Source organism: Electrophorus electricus, chromosome 4, assembly GCF_013358815.1.
Source record: "Electrophorus electricus isolate fEleEle1 chromosome 4, fEleEle1.pri, whole genome shotgun sequence".
Taxonomy (NCBI): domain Eukaryota; kingdom Metazoa; phylum Chordata; class Actinopteri; order Gymnotiformes; family Gymnotidae; genus Electrophorus; species Electrophorus electricus.
The window spans coordinates 31,754,322-31,773,528 of NC_049538.1; the positions used below are offsets into that span (position 1 = coordinate 31,754,322).

At 46.7% G+C, this 19,207-nt stretch overlaps 2 protein-coding genes across 7 annotated transcripts; one reads left to right on the forward strand and one right to left on the reverse strand.

Annotated features, from left to right (window-relative positions):
* Nucleotides 1–732: 732 nt before the first annotated feature.
* Nucleotides 733–9,616, forward strand: wfdc1 (WAP four-disulfide core domain 1). 4 transcript variants are annotated; one of them, XM_035525590.1, is made up of 6 exons: nt 733–1,180; nt 6,153–6,348; nt 6,930–7,013; nt 7,109–7,249; nt 8,600–8,717; nt 9,417–9,616. In XM_035525590.1, exons 1-6 carry the CDS (start codon nt 1,052–1,054, stop codon nt 9,502–9,504), a joined length of 756 nt encoding a protein of 251 aa, XP_035381483.1. In that variant the 5' UTR covers nt 733–1,051; the 3' UTR covers nt 9,505–9,616. The 4 variants fall into 4 exon arrangements, with proteins under 4 accessions (XP_035381483.1, XP_035381484.1, XP_035381485.1 ...); XM_035525591.1 differs by having other exon boundaries at nt 9,387–9,508; XM_035525592.1 differs by having other exon boundaries at nt 8,671–8,717; nt 9,387–9,508.
* Nucleotides 9,617–11,159: 1,543 nt separating this feature from the next.
* utp4 (UTP4 small subunit processome component) lies at nt 11,160–16,791 on the reverse strand. 3 transcript variants are annotated; one of them, XM_035525814.1, is made up of 17 exons: nt 16,708–16,791; nt 16,572–16,602; nt 16,294–16,466; nt 16,023–16,211; nt 15,609–15,783; nt 15,147–15,358; nt 14,552–14,723; nt 14,367–14,458; nt 14,172–14,268; nt 13,985–14,049; nt 13,784–13,903; nt 13,476–13,632; nt 13,266–13,372; nt 12,755–12,850; nt 11,980–12,165; nt 11,575–11,685; nt 11,160–11,402 (listed from the first exon to the last, which is right to left on the reverse strand). In XM_035525814.1, the coding sequence occupies exons 3-17, from the start codon at nt 16,450–16,452 to the stop codon at nt 11,286–11,288; spliced, it is 2,055 nt and encodes a 684-aa protein (XP_035381707.1). In that variant the 5' UTR covers nt 16,453–16,466; nt 16,572–16,602; nt 16,708–16,791; the 3' UTR covers nt 11,160–11,285. The 3 variants fall into 3 exon arrangements, with proteins under 3 accessions (XP_035381707.1, XP_026885165.2, XP_026885164.2); XM_027029364.2 differs by having other exon boundaries at nt 16,572–16,629; nt 16,708–16,769; XM_027029363.2 differs by lacking the exon at nt 16,572–16,602.
* Nucleotides 16,792–19,207: the final 2,416 nt, after the last annotated feature.

Sequence of the window (19,207 nt, forward strand, 5' to 3'; positions counted from 1 at the left end):
TCCACATTCAGCTGTGAGAAACAGCTTTCGAGGGCGAACATGGCAAGGATGAGGGTCACTTCTTCATCGACCTTATTCCACAGACGTCCTTCAGAACATTGCCAACACTGCTCAGTCGCATGGCCTTAAAACAAATGCGGAAAAGGTTTAAGTGCTTACAACAGATGGATTGCATGCCATCATCTCTCTTGACGGCACCCATATCGAACAAGTGCAGTTCAACCACCTGGGTCGCTCTTTCAGGAGAAAAAAGCGTCGCCCTCAAAAGAGATCCAGACAGACTGCTGTAACATTCACCTCCCGGAAACAGAGCAAAAACAACCCCACGAACACCAGAATATGTCTCTTTCATATGATGACTCTTCTGATTACACAAAATGATCTCACATCACCCTCACTTGAGACAGGCACACCTGGGAACGGAGAGTTTCTCTGTGTTACTGTTCCACTGTGTATCACCACGTATATATTTATAAAATGTGTACACACAAGCACACACAATAGGTTAGAAATTATCAGACCAAATTATAGACCCTGAACTGATTACTACATGGGTGCTCAAAACTTACACTGTTCTTTCTCACCTGATTCTGGTGGAGTCTCTTCTGTTTCTTCCTGCCATAACTCTTCCTACTTCTCTTTACCCCTCCCTCTCACTCTCTCATTTTGTCCTCTCTCTCTCTCTCTCTCTCTCTCTCTGTCTGCACACAGCTGCCTCTTTCATCTCTTTTCTCAGTTAATCTCATGTTCTCTCTGTTTCCTCTGTACTCGTCTCTCCAACCTTCATCTTGTCTTCGGAGCGGACGTGCCGCGGTCTTCCCTGGAGGAGTGTGTTTGAGAAGACACACAAGGACGGAGACCTAAAACCAGCACTGGGGACCTTCTTCCACACACACTCACAGACACACACGCATACTTAGAGGAAGCCGAAGCATAAACACACACACACACACACACACACACGAGACAACAAAAAGCAGAAGGAGAAAAGCTGAGAGATTGGAAGAACTTTGCGGAGGGAGGAGAAGAGAAGAAAAAGAGAAGGACGAGCATGTTGATGGCAGGCGCCCGGGTCCCGGGACGCATGGTGTGGGCCACGCTCCTCGTCTGTCTGCTGCTGCTGGAGGAGACGAACTCTGGGAGCGCACGCCGTTTCCGCAGGGGAGTTCCCAGACACAAGGTGAGTACGCGTCCTCTCAGCAGACACACTGTCCATACCATCTGACGTGAGCTCTTGTGTGGTGAAAGAACGCGGGGTAGTCGGGGAACCATGGGGCAAAGATCAGGCAGAATTCTGCCGATGGAAGACAAACTGCAGAAATGTTTGGTAGAGAGCTCTGTGTGTGTGCAGGTATAGTCACGGGGACCGTTCAGGAAAGACCCAGCCACTGTGACGTGTGATTAGTGCGGCTGGAACACGGACATCCTGAAGTACAGACATTTTTATGTCTGTATTTTAGTTGATTTGCAGTTGTAGTTGAAAGCTTAAACAGCTCTAAGAACGGGTAAAGTGCGTGTGTGCGTGCGTGCGTGCGTGCGTGCGAACCTTCATTTTGTCACATGAGCACAGCCAGTAAGGGAGAATGCAGTGTGTGATGTCTCTGGTCTTGTGCAGGATGGACAGATTGTCCCTGTCTGCTCACAGCTTCATTCATCCTCTCACTTCATTTTCTTCCATTTTGTCTCTATCCGTCTGTCCTCTGCTCCGGAACGGTCCGGCTCAGCTCTCTGTCCTCTGTCCTCTGCTCCGGAACGGTCCGGCTCAGCTCTCTGTCCTCTGTCCTCTGCTCCGGAACGGTCCGGCTCAGCTCTCTGTCCTCTGTCCTCTGCTCCGGAACGGTCCGGCTCAGCTCTCTGTCCTCTGTCCTCTGCTCCGGAACGGTCCGGCTCAGCTCTCTGTCCTCTGTCCTCTGCTCCGGAACGGTCCGGCTCAGCTCTCTGTCCTCTGTCCTCTGCTCCGGAACGGTCCGGCTCAGCTCTCTGTCCTCTGTCCTCTGCTCCGGAACGGTCCGGCTCAGCTCTCTGTCCTCTGTCCTCTGCTCCGGAACGGTCCGGCTCAGCTCTCTGTCCTCTGTCCTCTGCTCCAGAACGGTCCGGCTCAGTTCTCTGGTCCTTCGTTCTTGCTTTTTTTGGTTCTATCTCTCTGCAACACACTCATGTAAACTGTGGAGACTGGGGTAGAGCAAACAGCTCCAGACAGTACCACCATCACTACAGCGGAACTGATACAGCTCACCTGGTCTCAGTGTCGGTCTGTTAAAAGCACCAGTAAAGCATTTTTTATGGTTGGACAGTGTTGGAGCAGAGGGTTGTTACAGGAGGACTGCCAAGCCCGACACGCTCCTTGCAGCAGTGAAGGCCAACTGGCTGTTCCCTCATTCGGAACAGCCGGTACGCCATAGACGGTCGCGTTGGGAAACTACTGCTGGTGCTTGTGGGCTGGAATTGTGTGGAGGGCCACACTTGATTTGCAGTGTGGCACGGCCCCAGCTCAGGAAGGGTGCATGCTCTGATTCCATGGCTGGATGCCACGCGCGAGGCTTCGTCCGTACTCACACAAGCTACGGGTTAAGATGTCCTTCCCAACCTTTACAGTATGCAGTATGCAGATTCAGCACAAAACATCTGGTTTTATCTTATTGTCTTAAAATATTTTGAAAATAACTAAATATTTTGTACTGATAAACCAAAACAATAAGGACTAAAAGGCCCACGTGGCAGGCAGTCCGAGTGTTTACAGAAGGGGCTCGGCCCTGGAGACAACAGGACGTGTTCGTCAGAACACGGTCAGGGATGTCGGGTCTGCACTGTCCACACACACAGTCCATTAGCTCTGTGATCCAGATGGATTCTGACAGGTTCTGAAGGAACTTAAGGAGTAGACAGGTGTGTGTGGGGGTGTGTGTAGTTTCCTGGGCACATGCTGAGCGTCTGTCTGTCAGTTAGGGTTTTATCCGAGATTTTCTCGAGTTGTTTTCCACCACGCTCAGACTACGAACAATCAGAACTCTCACAGGTCTTGATCTTTTCATTACTGTGTTCTGAGCCAAACAACTTTATTAGTCAATGAGGAAAACAAAACAATTCCATTAAACTCGTACAGTTCAGGTTTCTTTTGTATACATTTTTGTATAAAAAATCTGGAATTTTAGGTAAAAATTAATTAGCTTTTATATGTGAAAAATTGTGGCGCAGGTTGAGCCTGCAGTCAACAGGCGTTTCCTGGTGTGGTGTGAGTGAATACGGCAGGACATGTTCATGTCCCTGTGGACACCGGAACCATAATCCAAGTCTGCTGAGCACAGTGGGACATTAATGTGATTTCAACCTTTCATGGCACTGAAACCTGGGAGTTTGAAACGTGTTCATGTCCTTCAGGGTTTAGGTTTTAGACCTAGAGACGCAGGTAAAGCCAAGTGTCTCTGTCAGACAGACAACTAGACAGATAGACAGTTTTAAGATTTTAGAAAATTCTTTGTCAGGCAGCAGCTGCCCAACAACCACAACCAGGGACAGATGCTGTCCAGACATCTGAAAATCAAACTCAAACACACGACAGAACCAAAACAAACCAAGACAGTGCCACTAAAATTTCAGTCTGAATGTAAACATTTAAAAGGCTCAAACAAGAGACAATATTTTAAAAAGATAAATGATAGTAAATAAAATGTTGCTGTTACAGTTCAGGTTGTAATAATTAAGCATTAGAATATTAGAATATGCGTGACATATTGTGAGGACGGTTATGAAACCTTTAACTGATGCATGACTGGTGTTCTGAAGCAGAACAGGTGACAGAGATTGAGAGACTATCGCCTGAAAATAATTACAGACACGTATGTTTTGGAGTTTGACTGAAATATGAGTGTGATGTCGGCCCAAACCAGAAACAGCTTTTGAGAAAGTTATAAAAGAATCATTTCAGATATGTGTTTTGTAAATTGATATCACTGTTTCTAAATTGTCCCAGCTGTTGGTTTTAAAAGCAATTTAGAAAATTAAGGATTCTGATAAAAATGTGTGAAGGAAGTTAAGTTCAGTTGTTACTTTTGCCAAACGCGTGTCTGTGTTTATTCTCACACTCTGAACATGTTTGTACAATACATCTCATACTCCTCACAGACCTTATTAATCAGGTAGCTCTGACGTCTAAAGTGTCCTGGCACTGGGGTGGAATTTAAGAACTGTTTAACCAGCATCCACAGAAGAAATGTCTGGATCGAAGGACAAGATTTCTTTAAATGTTTAGATTGGTTGTATGCAGTGAAGCAATAGTTCCAGCACCAGTTGTGAGCATCATCTCTGCAGCCTCCAGGGTCTCTGTAGAGGAACCTCTGGGTATCGCAGCACAAAAGAACCGAATGACCCCACTGACTGCAGCAGAAATTTGAAATGAAAAGCGTATGTGCTCTCTGGTGAGCTCTGCTGGTAGACCTTGAAGAAACACGCCACAGAGCTGCTGCAGTAGAAACAAACAGGAAAACAAGAACACTAAAAAAGGCAAGCACACACACCCACACCCACACACACACACACACGCACACACTCACACACACACACACACACTCACACAGACACACCAGCATGCACACACACACACACACTCTCTCTCTCTCTCTCTCTCTCTCTCTCTCTCACACACACACACAAACCAGGGCACCAGTTAATCTACACTGGAAGTGAACACTACTAGTTTGTCCTGATACGAATTCTCTTGAGAGGAAATTGTAGCTGGAACACCAGTGAATGAAACAGGCCGGGCCTTTCTGTACCCGGCGTGTACGTCCACCCTAACGTGCGTGTGTGTGCCTCACTTTGGCCCGAGTGTCACATCTTTAGTCCTGCCTGCTGGGTCACTGCTGTTGTAGCTCAGAACTCCTCCGTCAGATGCTGAGCAAGTGGCTGTAACACATGAGAAATGTCTGAGTTAAAAGACTTCCCGTGGATGGAACTGGAACTGAGCTGGACCGAAATCTGTTGAACCAGATCAATATTACAGCCAAGGGTGCTAAAATTGTAGAGTACGATTCAAACATAGCAAGCACAGAGAGAAAAAACAACAACATTCAGAATCTACAAACCCACTACGCTGGGACAAGGGACTCGCAATAAACATACTCTAGACAGGAGCAAACAGGAAGAGAGACAGAAAAGGAGGGAGGGAGAGAGAAAGGGATTGAGAGACAGAGCGATGTATAGTGAGTCTGGGACGAGACTTCCTCCCTGAGCAGTACCTCTTCCTCTGTGGTAAAGCTGGCCCAGGTGTCTGTGAGAAGGGACCCTGAACGGACTCCGTGGGGAATGAGTCCACATCTCCTGTTAGTGCCCAGACACACCAGAAGACCCAAAAAAGGACGCGTGGCTTTTCTTAGGAAGAAAGCATTCTTTATAACCCTGAACAGCACAAAAACATGAAGATGCATGTCCTCCTCAAACTTCCTGCTTCACACTTAGTTGGTAGAATGAACTTTCACTTGCTGTCTGAACAGTAGAGTCCCTCACAGTCTTCAAACACAGACTGAAGACCCGTCCACTCATAGGATCTTTAAATGACCACTGACCCTGCTCCTGTGTTGACTAAAACTAGTACTTATTGTAGGGTTGTTTACTACGCTGATGTTGACTAAAACTCTAGTCCTTATTGTTTATTGCACTGATTGTTGTCTGTTATAGAGCTTATATGTGTTTCCCTGTATTTCTACAGTATTCTAGTTCACTGGCATCTTGGACTCTAACCTACTGTACTGTACTAGGATGTATCTATGAGGAAATGACTTTGGATAAGAGCGTCTGATAAATGCCATAAATGTAAATATAAATGTAAATATGTAAATGTAAATGTACTTTCAAGCATTTAGTGAAAGCACAAAATCTCTGTTGCTGAAGTCCGGCCCACAGTTTGAGTACACAGGGGTAGCACCTTTCAGATGACTCAGCTGCACAGAATATAATCATATGCAAATATCATGTAAATATCTCTGGAGTTTTTTAACAAAGTGATGTAAACACATAAAGGACTGATAACTACAGTTGTCGACCTCAAGACTCGAGAGTTTGAGCCAAAGTGAGACGCTGCCCTCTACAGGACACGGTGGCAGTCGTCTGTGCTGTGATGCTGATGAGACACGCATTCTCTGCCTATCCCCCGCCAGGACTATGAGTACCCCAACCAATCACAATCCACCCAGCACCAGAAGAGCGACCGGTGCCCACCCCCACCCCAGATGTTGCCGGCGCAAGCGTGTGAAGTTCCAGCCTGCCACTCCGACTCCAAGTGTGAGAGGCACAAACGCTGCTGTTACAACGGCTGCACCTACACCTGCCTGGACTCCGTACAGCCTCCGCCCGGTATGAACACGCACAGCATCCGTACAGCCTCCGCCCGGTATGAACACGCACAGACTCCGTACAGCCTCCGCCCGGTATGAACACGCACAGCATCCGTACAGCCTCCGCCCGGTATGAACACGCACAGACTCCGTACAGCCTCCGCCCGGTATGAACACGCACAGCATCCGTACAGCCTCCGCCCGGTAGGCGGACTCTCACGCACTCTCACGCACACTCACGCACTCTCACGCACTCTCACGCACTCTCCTTCACAGCATCTTCACAGCTCATCTCCACATTAGAGCTCACGGATTTTCATTTCCAGCAGACGCACTTGTCCAGAGAGATGTACAGAGTGCTTTGCAGTCTGTCTAAAGCTGGGACCACGTCAGGGTTAAACTTGGGAGTGAATGAAGAGAAAGGTTCCTAGTGTACGTGCGGAGACAGTGAAGGATGCAGCTGTATGCACAGAGGACTCGGCAGGGCTGTTCAGTCAAATGACGCTTTAGTACTCTAGTACTCTTTAGCGTGACTTTTTCTAAGCACTACCCACACTGCGCTGCTAATGTTCGTTTCTCTGTGGCTGTGGCCCTGGTCAGTGCTGGACTGGCTGGTACCACCCAAGCCGCGCTGGCTAGGCGGGAACAGCTGGCTGTTGGACGGGCCAGAGGAGGTCCTTCAGGGTGAGTGCCACACCGATCCTCCAACACACCTCGTTTCACGTGCTGCCTGTGCCGCACAGGCTGCCGTCTGACTGTCTGTGTGTTTGCGTCTGTAGCGGAGGCCTGCAGCACTACGGAGGATGGAGACGCACCACTGCTCTGCCCCACAGGGTACGAGTGCCACATCATCAACCCCGGGAACCCCTCGACGGGGGTCCCCAACCGGGGCCAGTGCGTCAAACACAGGCGGAACTCAGGTCAGCATGCAGAACTGTCCATCTACACTGTTGCACAGTCACCGCCAAACTACACTGTCATCTCTACACCCGTGCACGGTCACCTCCACACTACACAGTCACCTCCATACTACAGTCACCTCCACACTACACAGTCACCTCCATACTACAGTCACCTCCACACTACACAGTCACCTCCACACTACAGTCATCTCCACTCTACACAGTCACCTCCACACTACAGTCACCTCCACACTACAGTCACCTCCATACTACAGTCACCTCCACACTACACAGTCACCTCCATACTACAGTCACCTCCACACTACACAGTCATCTCCACTCTACACAGTCACCTTCACACTACACAGTCACCTCCATACTACAGTCACCTCCACACTACACAGTCACCTCCACACTACACAGTCACCTCCACACTACACAGTCACCTCCACTCTACACAGTCACCTTCACACTACACAGTCACCTGCACACTACAGTCACCTCTACACTACACAGTCACCTCCACACTACACAGTCACCTCCATACTACAGACATCTCTACCCCCACAGTCACCTTCACACTACAGTCATCTCCACATTACAGTCACCTCCATACTACAGTCATCTCTACACTACACAGTCACCTCCACACTACACAGTCACCTCCATACTACACAGTCACCTCCACACTACAGTCATCTCCACTCTACACAGTCACCTCCACACTACAGTCATCTCCACTCTACACAGTCACCTCCACACTACACAGTCACCTCCACACTACACAGTCACCTCCATACTACAGTCATCTCTACACTACACAGTCACCTCCACTCTACACAGTCACCTCCACACTACACAGTCACCTCCACTCTACACAGTCACCTCCACACTACACAGTCACCTCCATACTACACAGTCACCTCCATACTACAGTCATCTCTACAGTCATCTCCACCTGTTTCATCGAGGCTAGTGGACTAAGCAGAAAAGGAAGTCTTTATGTTGGCTTGCAACAAAATATCTCACAAATATACATGCAACAAACATAAGGGGAATCATACTTTATAAACTTTATAAAGAGATACAAACATCAAGAACCTTCGCTGTAGCAATAATAATAATAATAATATGAGCAAAATGGTGGAGTTGCCATGTCAACGTTGAGTGGTAAGTGGTTGTACGCATGCTAAGTAGGACCTGAACAATGCTGTGGTCACTCAGTTGACACTAAACCTTTTATCTGGGCCTGTTTCCCATTAGGTGCCCACAGCCTGAGGCACAAGCACTTCAAAGATTACAAGGACAAGTCTTTAGGTTCATATGACTAAATATGTGGATTTACCGAAGCTTCATTATTATTCCCAGGGACGGGCAGACAAAGTATAACCTGGAGCAACCTGCCATTGTTTGTAAACTCTGCAATCTCTTCTGAACAGGAAGTAACTCCAACAATGCTGTGGGGGACAAGAACCTCAGCTAATGGGTATGTGAGAAAATACCAGAAATTTAATTGATGTGTCAACACATTTCTAGATATTCCAGACTTCCCTTATTTATTCAGAAAAAGTATTTTGCAAAAATGTCTAAACTGTTATTGCAGAAGCCTTGGATAACCTTGGATAACCCTTGCTGAATTCTGCTTGTCTCAGCAAATCTACATGATCTGTCTCTCTTGGCTTCTAAACTCTCCTAACTGAGCTGGCTGCTGCTGAACCCTAAACCCTAACCATAACCCTAAACCTAAACCATACTCCTAGAGCTCATAGTTAAGACTATAGTGAACCCTAAACGCAACCCTAGAACTCAGTTAAGACTATAGTAAACGCTAACCCTAATCCCTAATTCTAGCCCAAGACTATGGTGAACCCTAACCCTAAATCCTAATCCTAACCCTACAACTCATAGTTAAGACTATAGTAAACCCTAACCCTAATCCCTAATTCTAGCCCAAGACTATGGTGAACCCTAACCCTAAACCCTAATGCTAACGCAAGACTATGGTGAACCCTAAACCCTAATGCTAACCCAAGATTATGGTGAACCCTAACCCTAAAGATAACCTAAGACTATGGTGAACCATAAACCCTAACCCAAGATTATTGTGAGCAGTGATGAATGTAAACATGGATGCAGGTGCTCTCTTCTACTGTAGGTAACCTCAGTGACCTCCATGACTCTGCAGGTTCCTTCCAGAAGAACTTGGACTCAGTCACCCAAACCGCACTCCCCCTAAATCCACACTGCACCTACACTCCTCTTTATTCCTGTAAAATGGTGAGGTATAGTCAATCTGTTATAATAATAATAATAGTTAGTTACGCTAACTCTCTACTCTTACCAACATCCCTCTTTTACACACTGTCCTTAACACCCAGATTACTACAGGAAGCAGTTTTTCATATTTAAATAAATATTTTTCCTATTTACATACATATGTGCAGTACAGTGAGATTCTTCTCTTCACATGTCAACCCGGAGTCGACAGGGTTGGGGCCTTGCTCAAGGGCCCAGATTGGCTACATTCAAACCCACAAGAAATATTTTAGAGATAATTAATGCAAATTAAACCTGAGGCATAAAAAGCAAACCACAGATCCTCCTCAGTAAGCCCTGGTCTCCCCGGACCAGAGGCCACGAGTCCAAGACACAAAACATGGGAACTCCACACACACACCCGTATACTACTTGCACACAAACATTTACAATTCCACTTACAGTTTCAAAATCCTGAGGAAAATATGTCCACATATTAAGCTGACGCCCATGTTTCAGGCTCTAATTGCAATTAAACTAAAATTTTCAGTTCCAGGATGAGTCTCTTATACAAACCTGATGACTGCTTTGCACAGCGTGCACTGTCCTTTAGTATGAGCTCATGGCCAGACATGGACAAACAGTGCAGGGCTGTTCAAAGCACTTTCATGGTTATGTTCAGTAACTGTTTTGGCCATTTCACATGGTGCCGTAATAAAATTTGGGAACACAATGCAGAGAAACCGCAGCACTGTTGCAACTTTGCAAAGTACCTTGCAATGTACTAAACCACTTTAGAGAGGTGAGGTGAGGTGGTGAGAGTCTGTCCTGGATAGATAAACCTCACGATTTATCGAAACACCTACCACATCCCCACCAGAAGCATCTGGGATTGTTTACTGTCTATTTGTGTACTGTGACCAAACAAATGCTAATTCACAGGAGGGTGTATAGCAGCGTTAAGAGCATGTCGAGGTAACTGGTCTTGACCCTCCTGAGACACACTGTGCTCAGAATACACACCCACACAAGTTATGGTGGCCTGGAAGGACAATAAACCACTTTAAAAAAAAAACAAAAACAAAAACAAAAACAAAACCACACACCATCCAAACCTGAGCTGCAATATTATTCTGTGTATTACCAACAAAATATCCCAAACATTTTTCTGCTGTCTACTCATGATCTTTCAAAGAGCAGGCTTATTCCCCCCCCCCCCCCAAAATAATTGTATCATGTGAAATAATAACCTCTCCTGGAATGACTTTGGTCTTTTATCCTAGAGAATCAGCATCACAGGGCATGATGGGAAAATGAGGTGGAGAATCGGATATAATTCTGCAGATACCAGATATCAGATTCAACCCTGCAGATACCACAGATATCAGACACATTTAGTCACAAACTACTAAACTTGATTCCCCAGGTGTCCCTGCTGAACAATGGTCGTTTGGTTGTGTTGATTAGGATGCAAGATGTGCAGAAGATTCAGTGGTTTTTGGCTTTTAAAACGTTTGTCATACTGTGGAGCAAATTTGTTTCAGGAATGTCCCATGAGTCAAACACTAGCAGCAAACATTTTGACTACAGATGAACATTTAAGCTGTGTGTGGAGTCAATGCCTCAGTAACACGACCTACCGAATAACCAAATCAATGCCAACACCACAGTGTGTTTCTTACAGCAAATATTTATTACTGTATCAAATAGTCATTGCAAAGCATAGGAAGGAGAAGGTTAACTATATCACACACACACACACACACACACACACACACACACACACACACACACACACTTATGTGGCAAACTTCTTCTGTCTCACTGGTGGAGGCAGCTGAGCAGTAATGTCCAGCAGGGGGCGCTCTATCACCACCAACGACTGATCTTCCAGAAGCTCCACAAACAGCAGCTCCTGCAGGAGGGAGAAGAGTTTCACCACCACCGCAGGAACCAGAACCCCATCAGGGCCAAGGAGGGCGGGACAAAGAATCCAAGACTTTCAGAAGAACATCCCAGAGGAGTGATGAAGAGCAAGTTTGTGAAAGGTACTATGTAAATTTAACTTAACACTACCAACAACTCACCTTGAAGGTCTTGCAGATTTTGAAAGCATGGCTGTGGGCCCGTCGCTCCTTCTCTGGGAGACTCCTCAGGGTCAGCTGGTTGACCAGCTGAGAATTCCTTTCAGGAAGAGGCTGGGAAGAGCGTTCATGTGAAGACAGGCAGTTATAGATGACTCGGACGACAACAGAGCACTTCACAACACCGTTGATACAAACTACTGAAACCGCAAAACACACACACTCCATCATCAAAAGGTTCAAAAAAATTGCCAGAATATAACAAACAAGCATAAGAGAGAGAGAGATAACCCAAAACAATAAAGGTCACCTAGTCAACTGATATACACAACTGTGCTGTATAAGGAAGTGTGTATGTCTAATGACAGTACACTGAAATTGCACTTTAGCGACTGAGGGCAGTCTCACCAGGGTTTGGTCGATGATGCAGAACATGTACATGTCGTGCAGAATGACGTGGGCAGGGTTTCTGGGACTGAAGGTCACATTGGTGACAGGTGTGTCTCTCTCCAGCCACTGGGGATGCAAGCCCTTCCTGTGTACCAGTCTGCTCCAGTCTGTGTACTGCTTCTGCTCTAGAGAGAACTCAAAGATCTGAGGAGACCACACACACACACACACACACACACACACACACACACACACCCCTCAGCTGACGCTCTATAGAGCACACTTTCTGGCATTTACATGCTTTGTGGTGATCGGATCACATTTGGATGTCCGTTCATGAAAAGCCAGATGTAAAACCCACCGACGCACTGCGACTGGATGATTCAAACCATATTCCGATGTGGTCAGATGGAACTGGATCACATCATTATAAGCGTAAACGGAGTGTGTGTTCTGTATCTGCACACAACTACACTAACGGAGCTGGACAGTGTATAATACAGCAGTCATAACTCGGTGAGGACCCATGTTTACAGTCGACGTACAGGAAGAAAACAGAAACGTGTGGTCTGATGTGCCTTTTACTCGGGAACGCAAGACCAGATCTCATCTGGTCGCAACGGTGGACCCGTTTTAGTGAAAAGTGTAAACAGAACCCAGCAAATAAATCCAGGTACAATCTAGACCCGAAGGATGTTAATGTCAGGTGTAAATTCAAGTCTACAAACATCAGTCTGGTTTTGTTTACTTGGCGTGCAGGCATGGCAAGGTGGATTGGGCAGGTGCCACCTACCTGCTGGTCGGCGTGTACCATAAACAGGTTGTTGGTAGCGGGATTGATGGACATGGCTGTGACCCCAGAGCTGTACACGGGCACAGTGCAGTAGGCCTGAACACACACGATAACAAGATCCAGAACACAGTGCTTAACTCTGCCATCTTGAGGTCAGCTGTGTAATCTGCAACACTGTCAGCATGGTATTCATGGCTGGATGTTTTAAACACAAGTAAACAATGTTTCAAATAAAAATAAACAGGTAAACAAATGAAATATGCAAAGAAATAAAAACTGTTTAACAGGAGACATTTTAAATAGTAAAAGATTTACAAGTAGAAAACATTCCATACTGAATACTAAAATTAATTCTGGTGAAACCTTATTAAAATATTTTAACTAAAACAAACTACAGAATAACAGTGTTGGCCGATAACATTAAAAGATGAACACATTAATAAAAGTCTCTAAAGTCCTACAGACTGGCAGGTCTCCAGTGACGTACACGATCAGCCTAACAGTTGCTCACCTTCCTTTTCTGCAGGTTGTACACCTGAACCTCATGGTCTGCATTTGCTGCTGCCAACCATTTCCCATCATCACTGGCTGTTAACAGGAGAATGGCCTGACCAGAGCCTAACACACACACACACACACACACACCACCGCAGATGGAGACACACTCCCACAGTACGAGAGGCAGATACTAAAAACTCTGGCCAGTTATAAGTCCTCTTACATGACTTGGGCTTGAGGGTACATACAAACGTGCACCCTGATTGGCTGAGAGCTAACACATGCACTGAGGAACAAGTGGAGGCCGTAAACAGGTAGGAGGAGTCTGAAGAGAAGCAAATCTGATTGGCTGAGCTGACGACCTTTGGAAGCTTCGACACCTACAAGAAAACAGGAAATAGTGTATCAAAGCAGGTTTCTCAGACTTAAGACTGTGGTTAAGAGACAGAAGGAACAGCCTGACATGAATCCATAGTCAACCCTGCCCGGACTGTGACTGCACATTCATGTCTTGTTAGTAGGGAGACTCACCTTAGTGATGCTGATGGTTTCGTCACATTGCAGCCTGTACAGTCTCAAATTGGTCACCGTGGAAACCACGACCCATCCCCCACACGGAGACAGTGCACTGCAGCAGATATGCTCCTCCCCCTTGGGTTCAAGTCAAAGAGACATGATGTGTTCACACGCTGGAACTCTCAGTGTATGAGGTGTGTGAAAAAAACAGCTCACCTTTGTTTTCAAATGCAACAGTTTCTCTGGTTTCCGTTTAATAGGTAAACTGCTCCCAGGGACCCCTGGAAAGACAGAGGAAGAACAAAGGGCATCGGCAAGATGCGGCTGCCCAGGATGGGTGCAGCAAGCTGGAGGGCGCGTGTCCCACGTGATGGGCGAGACAGAGGAGGAAGGTTCTACTCACCGGTTCCTTCACTCTCGCCCAGCCTCCAGAGTTCCAGGTGGATGCGGTGCTGGAACAGCAGAAGTCTTGCCGTTCTGGAACACGAAACCAGGCGTCTCTGCACAGCCACAGAAGCACACGCGTCACCACAGAACCGCCGGCCCGCTTCATTCTTTGAGCGGAACAAAACAATTCAGGGCAGGTGCCAGAACTCACGTGGGGGAAGTGGATCTTTCGCAGGGCTGAAGCAGAAGTCTTCACGTCGATTTTGTCCAAGAGAGGCCTCACCACCAACTGTGTGTCCATGCCTGAGGAGAGACGGCAGAAAATCTGTCAAATATTCACCCAACCACACGGAGAATAAACACTTCACCGAACAAACGGAAGAGCAGCAAACGCACCACCAGACACCACGGCTGTGTCGAGCTCCAACACGGCGCGCACATCATGTGTGTGGTTCTTGAACGTTCTGGTCTGGACCCACTCTTTGTCTTCCCTGCCAAGAACCACAGAGAGGTGCTGGAACTGGACCACAGTTCCTTCCGACGTTCCCGCCACAAGACTGGTCTCGTCCTGAAGACAGAATTATGTTGGCCATCACTTTCCTATTTTAACTGGGTCAGCTCAGTGTTGTCTGCTCCTGGTTGAGCACCAAATGAAACATGGACAACACTGCTGTTCACAGCAAGGCTAACGTCGGCCGACATCCGAGAACATCGTCCAAAAACAGAAAACAGGACCTCTCACAATTAATTTGTTTAGACATTAATTGATTAAAAAACAAAATGGATCTTTTTTTCTCCATGCTAGTCAACTCAAATGAAAACACAAGTGGCATTTTCCAGGTATCAGCCTTCACAGACTTCTGTGTGCAGCCAACCAGCCAGTGAGTAGAGACCAGTTTAGAGTTTAGACCAGTTTAGAGTTTAGACCAGTTTAGTTCATTTGTAAGACCAATGCCAACCACAAGTGCACATTAAAAAGTTAACCTCTCACCTGAGAGACCGATAATGCCAGAACGTCCCACTTGGTGACCTGGTGGTTTCTAATCAGTGTTCCAGTGTCTCCATCCCACACTTTAACATTCCCAGAAGAGTCTCCACTGACAATGGTGCCGTCCGAGAGGCAGACCACACTCCACACCACACACTCCTTAGACCGGGGTGCCCCAGTTCCACGTTCCACCAACAGCCTGTGGACTGACTGACCTGAGACACGAGACAAACGTAAGAAAATGTCGTGTGAGGTTACAGTGCCTGAGCCCACTTGTCTCTGATCCAGGATCAGCAGACGGTGAGAACACTGTAGAAACCTGGACATGTGGACATGACCTCAGAACATGGGCAGCCTCTCTGGGGTCAGGGTTCACCCTAACCCTCCTGATCACTACTAGGGTTTCCAACCAGCCAGCGTCCAGACACGTGAAGTGAGACACACGTGGACCTCGCTACAGCTCACCTGTGCCAGCGTCAAAGACCCAAATCACGCCTGCCATCCCAGCCACGAGCCGGGAGCCGGACGGATGCCAAGAGAGCGACAGGATTCGTCCTTTTTGCTTGGCCAAGTTCCTTTCAAACTGGATTCCATCATCACACACCTCAAACAGTTTCACAGTTCCATCTTCACAGCCCACCTGCACAACGAAGCACAACAGCGACACTCGTGACCAAAACAAAAATACAAAAGACTGATGCAAATGCACCAAACAGGACGTCTGGAAGTGTTCGCTCAGCCACCCAAAGGTCACTCGTATGTCCAGGTCACTGACTCAGAGGTGACGCTCACGATGACGCACGCCGGTGTGAGCGCCATCGACCGTCTCACACCGGCGTGCGCCGTTGCACAAGCGTGCGTGACGGCCGGTCGACTCACGGCCAGCCGGGTTCCCTGTGGGTTGCAGGTGAGGGTCCACACGGGCCCGCCGCTCGCGTCCAGCCTGTACTTCTCTCTGAGCTCCTGCATGTCATACTCCACCAGCTCTCCGTTCAGGCCCGCGCTGAACAGGCGCTGCCCCGCCCACGCGAGCGCCTCCGTGCCGCGCTGCTCGCGTCCCGGGATGACCTGTGGACGGCACGTGCCACTCTGATTAGCGCGCAGAAAGCAGCCCACATGTGCCGCACAGACCCGTGCGAACCCAGTCTACCTTCTCCTGGAACAGGTGGTCCGCGCGGTTTAGGATCTCCAGCGAACCGTCCGTGCGCGCCACGGCGATCTTCTGGCGCTGCGGCTGGAACGCCAGAGCGCGCACAGCGGAAGGCATGTAGTGGAAGAAGCGCACGCGGTGGACCGTAAACTCCCCCATCCTCGAGCTGGTACCTTGGGAAGTGACGCAGACACAGGGTTACTCGACCCGGCATGCACGCTCAGCTCGCGGTAGAGGTGCGAGGCGCGAGGAGGCAAGCTAGGCGAGCTCGTTCATACCGTTCTCGGGTCACGCGGGGTTGGCCGTCATCTAAAACACAAGGAGGACCAGCGCGAGCTGCGCCGTCAGTAAACACTCACGCGCGTTGTACGCAAACGTGTCCAACACAGAAACGTAAACGCAGGAGCCACTCACCTCCTCGCGCCGGTGTGTCTGACGATTCCAACTCTCAAGGCACGCGTTGATCTGCCGCGTGCGCCACGCTGAGGACCTGCGACCCGGAAGTAAACGAACGCACCACGAGTTTTCACAAAAGTCTTTTTCCCCTAAAATGAGCAAAAGAGTTTTAATCTTACGATTATAAACAGTGTTTTGGAACACACGAGTAAAACCTAGTTAAATAGTTTTTAAATAGTTTTTTATTAACCGAGAGTGGCATTTTTATTCTGAATTTTCATCAGATTCCCTTCAAAATAAAACCGATAAAATCACAAACCCCGGGAAGTACAAAGATTCCCAGAAAACACGTACAACAAATAAGGAATCAAACGTTTGTTTGTTTGCTTGTTTGTACATTTTCGAAGGAAACATATGCTGTGTCGGTTTTGAAATGTTACACAGTGACAAAATGAAGGTTAATTGTAGTGCTGTTTGTTGTGTCTGTTTTGAGATTTATTTTGGTGTTCCTTATTCCAAAAATACGGCAAATATGGAACAACTATATAACAAACCGTCGGTAATATACAGCGAAACGTTTAAATTGTGCTTGTTGTTGATTTGATCAATTTGTCTAATTTGTTCATTTGTTCATTTCAGGTTAAACATTGTCAGCACAAGGGGGCAGTATCACATCACCTACAGCTCCTCAGTATATTTACATTTACACGTTTAGCTGATCAGTTTATCCAACACAGTTTGAGTTATTGATGGTTAAGGGCCTTGCTCAGGGGCCAAACAGTGGCAACCTTCTGATTGCTAGTCGAGTACCTTCACCACTGATGTTGTAATGTAATTAACCATTACATTTATATACATTGAAAGCATTTTTTTCTTTACTTAAATGACATCAAATGTTTTAACGTTTAGTAGGCTGATAATGAATGATTTCCTTCCCTTTCTCTGCAGACAGCATGTGTAGCTTGTGTTCACAATAAATTTGCTGTTAGTAATTTCTTATATTTTTTTCCTTTTTACACTTTGTTGTAAACAAACGTCTCTCTGGGTGATACATACTGGATATTCAGATAAAACACACATCACAGAGAAAAAAATACTGAATCAGACCTGAGCCTTCTAAATATTAGAAACCAGAAATACTGAATCAGATCAGAGCCTTCTAAATATTAGAAACCAGAAATACTGAATCAGACCAGAGCCTGTGAGGTCCGTTAACATCACTGAGCAGCTGAGAGTGTGGAGTTCCTCAGTTAGCTGCATTTCTGATGTCTCTGCAGGTAAAAACATCTTTTAGTTTGGGGTTAATTTGATTTCGTTTTATGAGTCTGACGTGAAGAACAAATTTTTAACAAAACATTATTCTTAGCAACTGAATAATTTTAGGAATGATTCCATTTTAATACACTATGTAATGGGGTCATGAAAGTGTGCGTGTGCCTGTGTGTCTGTGTGCTCATGTGTCTCTGTGTTTGTGTGTCTGTTTGTTTGTGTGTCTGTGTGCTCGTGTGTCTGTGTGCTTGTGTGTCTCTGTGTTTGTGTGTCTGTTTGTTTGTGTGTCTGTGTGTCTGTTTGCTCGTGTGTCTCTGTGTTTGTTTGTGTGTCTCTGTGTTTCTGTGTTTGTGTGTCTTTGTTTGTGTGTCTGTGTGTCTGTTTGCTCGTGTGTCTGTGTGCTCCTGTGTCTCTGTGTTTCTGTGTCTATCCCCTGGAGATCTTTGTGGTTTTAAATGAAAAATTAGTTTTTTATATATGTGTGATTCTAATGTGGGAACTGTCCACCCTGCATGGCTGTTTATATTCTCAGTGTGCATGTGTTTCATCACTTGAAGAATCACATAAATACTTGTATTGTTTTCTCACTTTGCCTTGTAACTGTAGTCTCTGATAGATTATAATGCCACAATGGATATAACTGTGTGTCTGTGTGTTTGTGTTTGTGTGTTTGTGTGTCTGTGTGTCTGTGTGTTTGTGTGTTTGTGTGTACATACATGGAAAAATATTATTCTGCCTGTTGAAGATGCTGCGTATTGTTTGTCTGATAGACAGAAACTGATCATAGTTTTCTGAGTCACTGTGTGTGTGCCATTATCATGTCCTGCTGACGTGTATCGTAAGACATATATTATCCTTCTGTATCTCGGTCTACTTCTATCTTCTGGAGTGTGTTTTACACAGCAGAAATTGTTGTAGCCTTTGAGCAGAACAAAAAGGAGAGATTCGTCTGTCCCAGTACTGTCAGTGCAGTGCAGCTCTGTGTGTGTGTGAGTGCGTGTGTGTGAGTGCGTGTGTGTGAGTGCGTGTGTGTGAGTGCGTGTGTGTGAGTGCGTGTGTGTGCGTGCGTGTGTGTGTGAGTGCGTGTGTGTGAGTGCGTGTGTGTGTGTGTGAGTGCGTGTGTGTGTGTGTGTGAGTGTGTGTGTGTGTGTGTGTGTGTGTGTGTAATTGTACTCTCTACCCATTCTGAGTCACCTCGCTCCAGTGCAGGTTATATGAAACTGGGTCATGTTTCCATATTTCCTGGTTG

Bases quoted from the DNA above. Each gene is read 5' to 3' on its own strand.
- wfdc1 (XM_035525590.1), top strand. From the start codon at position 1,052: ATGTTGATGGCAGGCGCCCGGGTCCCGGGACGCATGGTGTGGGCCACG. The intron at 7,014-7,108 runs GTGAGTGCCACA...TTGCGTCTGTAG, and splicing joins GCCAGAGGAGGTCCTTCAGG to CGGAGGCCTGCAGCACTACG. The intron at 8,718-9,416 runs GTATGTGAGAAA...ATGACTCTGCAG, and splicing joins ACAAGAACCTCAGCTAATGG to GTTCCTTCCAGAAGAACTTG.
- utp4 (XM_027029363.2), bottom strand. From the start codon at position 16,452: ATGGGGGAGTTTACGGTCCACCGCGTGCGCTTCTTCCACTACATGCCT. The intron at 14,459-14,551 runs GTGCGTTTGCTG...GTCTCTCCTCAG, and splicing joins CACAGCCGTGGTGTCTGGTG to GCATGGACACACAGTTGGTG. The intron at 12,851-13,265 runs GTGAGCAACTGT...GTGTGTGTTCAG, and splicing joins ACAACCTGCAGAAAAGGAAG to GCCTACTGCACTGTGCCCGT.